The sequence below is a fragment of the Leguminivora glycinivorella genome, chromosome 6 (genome assembly GCF_023078275.1).
Source record: "Leguminivora glycinivorella isolate SPB_JAAS2020 chromosome 6, LegGlyc_1.1, whole genome shotgun sequence".
NCBI lineage: Eukaryota > Metazoa > Arthropoda > Insecta > Lepidoptera > Tortricidae > Leguminivora > Leguminivora glycinivorella.
This window is the reverse complement of record NC_062976.1, coordinates 19,848,854-19,857,489: the sequence shown is the minus strand read 5'-3', so window position 1 is coordinate 19,857,489 and position 8,636 is coordinate 19,848,854. Positions and strand designations below refer to the sequence as shown.

The window sequence follows — 8,636 nt, the reverse complement described above, 5'->3', positions numbered from 1 at the left end:
ATCACAATGTATGGGGCGAGATGTAAATATTTGCGTGCGACCAGTTTGTTCAATCAGCGTTTTCAGCGCTTTCAATTAGCATGAAATCCTTTCGATAATTTGACGATATTTACATCCCCAATCGCATAGTGTATTTTAAGTCAAGCTAAAGTTTATAATTAGTAATTTTGACACACGGATAGTGGTTTTTGACAAAAAATATTAGTGTTCTATATTGAACACTCCCAATATTTACAGCAGAATTGAACTTGTTATCTCTGATTAAAGCGCTGCAGGGGGTTAATTTGGTGGGAAATCGAAGATGCGCGCGCAACGAATTTCCACCACCTCGCGTCGATAAAACAGATGGAGACTTGCCGATTTTAGTAAAGTCGCTGCGGTCTGAATCGACCCAACGATACCTACGCGATCTTATAAACGATACCTACCTATATTACAATATTTTCTACACAGTATTGAAAAACTGGCAGATAAATAAGTGCATTAAGGATATATTGATGTAAAAACTAACACTAAATTATATTTTTCCGATAAAATGGATACAGGTTAGTAAAGTTCACCATTGCTTTTTTCGATCATTTGAATTAGTGCACGTACGTACTGTGATTAGGCTGATTTGATATGTCAAACAAAATGTGTCGGCACCTAATGTTTTTGTACTATTTCTTAATTATATAACTATCTATAGGTAAGTATATGATTTTGGAATGATTCTTTAACAGATGAGATGATATCTTTTTCCTTTCCATTTAAGATTTAAAAGCCCGAAAGCAAGTAACTCTGGAGCAGTTGAAAGGTCTTCTAGAATACCTGAATGAACACCAAGACCTGGCCAAAGGGTTGACCAGGGGTCGCCGAGGAAAACTTCACTCCGTGAAGTTATGGAACGTTTGTGCCAAAAAACTGAATGGTATCGCGGAAGGCGCTGTGAAAGATGGAAAAGGATGGTCCAAGGTTTGTGATATTTTTACTTTAAAATTTGTGTTGGTATGAATAAAATATTATATTATTTATATCTCTGTACATGGTAGGGCTTGCAATATCGGACGGTTTTCAATTCCGGAACTGGTTTTCGAGATTGGACTTCAATTCCGGAATTCCGGAACTAGTTCCGGAATTGAACAATTTTTTTGGTTTGGTTTTCTGGTGGATTTTTGATGAAATAATACAATTTTAAACTGAAATTTGTTATAAATCGACGTTTAAGACAATAACTCCATACCTGAAAGGCGTATAACACTGAAATTTTCATTTTAGTAATTTTACAGGAAAGCCCATTTTGCGTCAAAATCGGTCTTGCAAGGTATTTCGAACTACAGTTAACGATACAAACGAGGTTTTAGTGCCAGTTTTCTGATAGTGGTCAACGTTAAAGTTATTTTTTTATCTATCGAGCATCGAAATAATATAAAAATAATAATTTACCTACAAGAATTGCATAACGTCTTGTTCACATAACTGTAATAAAAGAAATATTGAATTACCTTTATCAGACTCGAGTAGGGACAAAAGATATCCAAGCTAGCCCAAAAAGACAGATTTTATGATTTATTCCTAGGTACCTACATGTACCTACACTTTAATTTTTTGTAAAAAAATAAATCATTCTTTTATATACATCATATTCCATACATTTGCTTCTCACATCTTTTGATTTTGTGGTAATAGACTTAGATAGAGTTTAGTAAAATATGCACACGTCTTTGTGAAAAGTGTATAAAGTAACTACGACGTTATGCTTGTGAATGAATCTAATACTAAATACTACGATTTGCTTCTGAACTTATGACTTTATGGATGTAGGGAACAAATCAAATTATTTTATGAAATATTTTTTGATTTGTTTTTTTTTAAGTAGTAACACTACTTTAAATAAATTATAAACTGAAATAGATACCATACACTAAAGAAAAAGCGATCAAGCCCACTGGTGGCGAAGCCGGGAATCGAACCCGGGTCTCCAGCTAACGCGGCTGACGTGTTCGACCGCTACACCACCCCGACCGCCACGCGAAGCCGGGAATCGAACCCGGGTCTCCAGCTAACGCGGCTGACGTGTTCGACCGCTACACCACCCCGACCGCCGGCGGTGGCGGTCGGGGTGGTGTAGCGGTCGAACACGTCAGCCGCGTTAGCTGGAGACCCGGGCTCGATTCCCGGCTTCGCCACCAGTGGGCTTGATCGCTTTTTCTTTAGTGTATGGTATCTATTTCAGTTTAAGACTTTATGCCTAAAATATTCAGTGCTATGAGAAAAGAAGTAAAATTATGAGTTTATGCCGCTTTAATACCGATTAATTTAGATTATTACTGAAATTTAAGTTCGATCTAATAAATTGAGCATAAATAACGACAATAAAATAACAATATTAATAATGTACCTAATGTTATTCATGTTTAATTGTCCTTCAGTATTCGAGCATAACACTCAACTCCCGCCTAGTAATTTTAAATTATCACAAAACAAAACCTTCTACAACAAATATTTACTTTAAAATGATTATATATTTCACTTATTAGCTAAAACAATTGAGAGCAAAACCAGAAAGTGACAATGGTATAATATTAGCGGGTTTAAACTACACTATCTCGCTCTAACTAGCCCTGGATGCAACCCTTTGGTCATAAAATAGGCACTACCTGAATCCGAGGAGTGTCTAACTTAATGAATTTACATATCTTTTATAGACGCGGTGGTAGTTTTGTAAAATAACCAGGCTGATATTACACGTTTTCGTTCAAAAATATATCTTTTTTCAATTCCGGAATTTTCGAGATTATGCGTTTCAATTCCGGAACTGTAATATCGGAAAAATTGTCCGAAATTCCGGAATTTCGAGATTCCGGAATTCCGGAATGCAAGCCCTAGTACATGGTATGTACATATAGAGAGTAAACTAATTATGAAACCCATTAATAATTTTATTTCACAACTTAGGCATATCAAAATATTTGTTCATTATATCTACGTAATTAGCAGGTGCCTACATTTTAAAAAATATTTTTAGTTTTCATTAGGTGCTTAACATTTGTGAATGTACAGTAATTCAGCAGTTCTCGAAAAGTTTATACAAAAATTAAGGAAAAAGTTAAATTTGTTTTTATTATTCCTATTTTGTTACCAAGTTTTTTTTTTGATGAATAGAGATTTTAGTAAGTTTTATTTCGTCATTAAGGTTCTCTAGTATCTATATTCTCTTAATTATATAATTATCCTGTATATATCTTACGAAAGTCGACTTATATTAGGTACTAAATGTTGGTAACAAAATAGGATCAATTAACATTTGCTGACGTGGCTACGTACAAAATTGCCGGGAACTACTCAAGTAGGTTTTTATTTTTCAAAATTATTTACTGACCTTGAAAAAAAGTAGCATGTAATTTTTCGATAGAGCCTTTGCGAAAAGAGATTTTGAGTACCTATCTTGGATTGGATGCCATATGCTATGAAATAAATCTAAGTAAAAAATGCCGCAATGTCTGGGGCGATTTTTCATACATATAATGTGATGTGAGTGAGTGGAATTTTTATTAATTACAGATTTTTTTTTAACTTCAGTATTGGTGCGACTGGAAGTACCGAGTTCGTCGAAGAGCTCTCGAGCTGAAAGCAGCCCGGGACAGCAACAAGCCTCCGCCTGACGGAGTGGCCAGCCTCAGCCAGATGGAGGAGACTATCCTGGAGATTATTGGAGAAAGTGTGGTCTCTGGGGTGGTCATAAAGAGCGACCCTTTGGCTGAAGGTGCTAGCGTTAGTATACATGTTCAATACTGGTTACAGCCTGTTTTAGCCGAATTAATACTTCAATATCTCACTTCTGAATCCTACTTCTGAATATACCGTGTTTTGTTTTGTTTTCCGTTAAATTTGTCACGTAGCTAAGTTCATTATCAGGAACCACCTTGTATATCACTTTTAGTTAAATTCGCAATAAACATTAATCATTTTCATACATAATAAATGAATTTATTAGTGTGAGAGATCCTTAAGAATAAACATTCAAGTTAACAAATAACGGTTGCCACACACATGTGTAGTAACTATTCTTATTTTTTTAATAACTCGATAACCGTAAGAGTTAAGACGCTAGTTTCTTAGAGAAATTAATTGTATTTGATCTAAAGAATCTTCCCTTAAAGTTAACGGAATTCAATAAAAACAGGGTGTATAATTCGGGCGCAGTATACGTGACATCTAGTCTCTGCTTGCAACAATCGCGTCTGCATTAGAATTAGTACTTATTTATCTCACTTCTAGAACTTTAGTATCTCTAAGGAACACTTACATGGCAACCAGTTGAGAACCATCACACTCTATTAAGCAAAATTTTAACATCCCACTTCGTGATGGAAAAAATACTTCAAAATGACATTGACATTTCATTAATTCAGATTTGCTTCCTACTTTTTTTGTAAATGCCTAACGTCATGAGATGTTGCTGAGTGTAATGGACCTGAACGCGTCTAATAGTTCTATTATAGTTTTCAGATGAAGAGGAATCTTACATGGCTGACAATAGCGAGGAAGCACCTGTAAACTATGGTAAGAAGGTATTTTTACATAACGCATAACACTATGTTATAAATTTGTATTTCTTTTGTTATCTAGTCTGTTAGTTTTTGGATGTTTGTTGTATATTTGTGGACATCCTAAGTCCGTTTTCACATTATCCGATCCGATATCGGATGTCGGAAAGATATCAATGGACAAAATCCAAGATGGCGCCTGTAATGTATGGGATATCGGTCCGACATCCGATATCAGATCGGATAATGTGAAAACGCACTAAATCCTAAGCGAAGCCAATCCAAGCCGGAATGAGGATTTGTTAAATAAATTTAGTGTAAATTTTATATAATAAATAGATAAAGTTGCGTAGGTATATCTAAAGTTTGTTCGCAGCCCTCGCAGCAATATTTTTTATTTGTTAATAATCCAAGTTACTTGTATAAAAACTGCAAAGCCACTCTAAAGTAACAATACCCTCGTTTTTCCGGCAGGCGTCACGAAGTCCAGGCGAGGCAAAAAAAGAAGGCATTCGTCCCAAAACATCTCTGATGCTGACGACGAGGTTGGGACCAGCAGCCCTTATCACGAGAGGAAACAGAAGAAATTTAAGACTGACAATGAATCTGGTATAATATTTGTATATTTATCAATTTTACTATTTAATTTAAGAGCAATAAAAAATTCTATTCTATTCTATAAAAGTACCCAACTCCACTTAAATGTGATGGAAATGAAAAAACTACATATTTTAAATTATAAAATATCCTTACATAATACAATATTATTGACTTTAATATACCGATACCGTGTAAGAACATTGTAAAAGACTGAATAGACACGACTTTTAATAAACGTCTAAATCATTATCAAGAGATTGTAAGAAGAGATCGTAAATTATCTTCCATACTTTTAGTTCCTTTGTTTTTAAGGGTTTTCTTTTCATGATTTATGAACTATAAAATCTTTTTTTTAGATGATGATGAAAGTGCCTCAGAGTTGATTCGCCTGGAGAGAGAAAAACTCGAATATACTAAACAGTTTCTCGAGGCTACTCGGGAAATATCTAATAACGTGGGAAAACTAGTAAGCGTGATGACTCGAATTAAAGATTTGCTTCTATTGAACCATAAAGGGGAATAATAAAATAGAATATCAAAAAAGAAAAAAAAATACAAAAAGAATCTCTCCGGCGGGGAATCGAACCCCGGTCTCCCGCGTGACAGGCGGGGATACTTACCACTATACTACCGAAGACTTGTTGTCATGGTTAAAATATTGCAATGCTTTGTATAAGTCACATTGTATCAACCACAGTCACGTGATCATACATATAACGACTATTTGTGTATATTAATGGCATTGCAATTATTTTGAAGGAATAAATAAATGGAGTAAAACTTCAATGAGTATAATTATTTTGATCGTCTTTTAATTATTTTTTCTACTCCCGTACTGTTATTCGTGAGTTACAAGGTCGTGCATAGAACTTAAAAACCCTACATAAAAGATGTCAGGACAAGTCTATCTAGTCTATACCCTGAAAACATTTAGTAGCAGTAGCACGATATAGCTGTTACAGTTCAGTAAATACATTGCTACCAACTTAACAAACCAATTCGCAGAGTCGAGACTCCTTCGTTTTCTGCTGCGTTCATTGGCGACGCGTCGAATCGCATTCAAATGTATGAGAACTCGATTCAACTCGGCTCGATTCGTCTTAGTGGCTAGGCTTCAAAGAACCATACCATAGACAGTTTTATTTTCATGTTTGCACTCAAACTGCATATTCAAAATGGTAGGCGGTCCACTAGATAACTAAGATGACTGAAAGTAGGTATTGATTTATAATTTTCTTTCAAAATAAGTGCTTGGTCGTAGAAAAAGTATTGTATGCATTGAGGTATATGTACTACGTACTAGAGGCGACGCTGCTAAGAGAATTTTTTACACACCCCACTGCGGTCCATGGACCGCAACGTTGTCAGTCGTCACCAGGCCCTTGCAGTGCAGTCACGTGCCGTGATGCATTTACTTTCCACGTGAATAATGCCTTCTTGTGTGCTTAAAAATTGTTCTAATCACTCGAAAAAATCAAATAAAAGTCAAGGTGTGACATTTCATCGGTAAATTAAACAAAAAACTCGTCTATAATATTTTAAGATTGAATATTCTACAAATACGCGAGCGGGAGCGGGACTGCCGCCATTTTGGTGACGCAATCAAAGACTAACCGCGCAGATGTGCCATTTACATTGTTCCTACTAATGTGTTTCACCTCTAATATATTTGCGAAATATATATATTTCTATTTGGAAAATAATTAGGTAACTAATTACTACGTCATGAATTATGTTACTATAATATAAAAAAAGTTTATTTCTTTATTGATTGTTAATATTTTTTGAGTGAAATTGTATTTTTAGCACGCTCACTTTTTGCAGTTTTCTTTGATCTGGTCATGAAAAAAGGGAACAATGGATACGCTTTGTCCAACACATATATATGTTCATTCATTGTATTTTAAAGAAGAAGATAAGATTGTATGCAACGGTGTTTAACTGAGTCAAAAAATGCTCGTGGCGTCTTTATTAACAATTTTCGGCTTCGCCTCAAATTGTTACCCACGCCACTCACCTTTTTTAGGGTTCCGTAGTCAACTAGGAACCCTTATAGTTTCGCCATGTCTGTCTGTCCGTCCGTCCGTCCGTCCGTCCGTCCGTCCGTCCGTCCGTCCGTCCGTCCGCGGATAATCTCAGTAACCGTTAGCACTAGAAAGCTGAAATTTGGTACCAATATATATATCAATCACGCCGACAAAGTGCAAAAATAAAAAATGGAAAAAATGTTTTGTGGGGGCTGATATTTTTTTTCATTCTAACCCCAACGTGTAATATATTGTTGGATAGGTATTAAAAAATGAATAAGTGTTTACTAAGATCGTTTTTTGATAATATTAATATTTTCGGAAATAATCGCTTCTAAAGGAAAAAAAAGTGCGTCCCCCCCCCTCTAACTTTTGAACCATATGTTTAAAAAATATGAAAAAAATCACAAAAGTAGAACTTTATAAAGACTTTCTAGGAAAATTGTTTTGAACTTGATAGGTTTAGTAGTTTTTGAGAAAAATACAGAAAACTACGGAACCCTACACTAAGCGTGGCCCGACACGCTCTTGGCCGGTTTTAACCTCTTTTAACCACCAGTTGCATAAAATACTATAAAATCGTAGGAAATTATTAGGTATGTTTTATTTACCTCGCAATCTTTGTATATGAACATGAAATGAAGGTACGTAAAAAAAAACGTACATGTACTTTGTAAAAATGTACATGTTCGTGACATTTACAAGCTAAATTAGTGGTCGTGTGGCTAGTTAGTGTTAACGTTATTAGGCAGGTATAGGTATATATGATATGATGTGTAGTATAATTTCTACGATTAAATTTCTTCTGTAGACATTGTAATTACTTAGTTCTGATGATCGGATTAGGTACTAATATGCGTGCAGTTCTGACGATTGGCTTCCTAGGTAGGTACTGATGAAAAATAACTTCAGTCTATAACGTACATATTTCAATTAAAAAAACCTTCCATTAACTATGCCGTAATTTTAGCTAATTTCCCCCTACTAATAGGCACATAGCCGGAGACTGAACTATCTAGCAAATTTAAAATGGATGTATGTAGGTATATTTGTATAAGTACCTAAGTAAAGGGTAACGTACTATGTCGCCATAATCTGTTTCCATGTCTTACGTATTCCATGTCTTAGAGCACGAGTAGGTAGAGATGACGTACTACGTATTTTTTTTCTACCATATAATGGCATAGCTGCTGCTATACATATGTTGACTGTGGTGTAATATTTGCGATTTGTGGGCAGTGTTGAGCCTCAAATACGTATGTCGAAGGTACATATTTAACATATTCTAATAGGAGTTCCCAAACTTGTTATGTAAGGTACAGCGGGGCAAATCTCGACTGGGGGGCAATTGTAACGAATCCATTTTTTCCATTATTACACTATGATGTTGAGTCTACATATATGTATCCACTGAACACGCCTACTATATAATATAATATAACCGGTGGACACTCTGTTTATTATTGCAAACATTGTAAAA

The 8,636-nt window shown here is 35.2% G+C and overlaps 1 protein-coding gene and 1 non-coding gene across 2 annotated transcripts; one reads left to right on the top strand and one right to left on the bottom strand.

Annotated features, from left to right (window-relative positions):
* Positions 1-638: 638 nt before the first annotated feature.
* On the top strand, positions 639-5,877 carry LOC125227629. Its single transcript, XM_048131984.1, has 6 exons — positions 639-688; positions 755-954; positions 3,562-3,753; positions 4,485-4,545; positions 5,004-5,138; positions 5,486-5,877. The coding sequence occupies exons 3-6, from the start codon at positions 3,667-3,669 to the stop codon at positions 5,650-5,652; spliced, it is 450 nt and encodes a 149-aa protein (XP_047987941.1). The 5' UTR covers positions 639-688; positions 755-954; positions 3,562-3,666; the 3' UTR covers positions 5,653-5,877.
* Trnad-guc lies at positions 5,695-5,766 on the bottom strand. The gene has a single exon. It is a non-coding gene; the product is annotated as a tRNA-Asp (tRNA).
* Positions 5,878-8,636: the final 2,759 nt, after the last annotated feature.

What these genes read in the sequence shown, in the direction of transcription:
- LOC125227629 (XM_048131984.1), top strand. Translation starts at nt 3,667, where the DNA reads ATGGAGGAGACTATCCTGGAGATTATTGGAGAAAGTGTGGTCTCTGGG. An exon ending in CTTTGGCTGAAGGTGCTAGC is followed by an intron (nt 3,754 to 4,484) that starts GTTAGTATACAT and finishes GTTCTATTATAG; the next exon opens with TTTTCAGATGAAGAGGAATC. An exon ending in GGAAGCACCTGTAAACTATG is followed by an intron (nt 4,546 to 5,003) that starts GTAAGAAGGTAT and finishes TTTTTCCGGCAG; the next exon opens with GCGTCACGAAGTCCAGGCGA.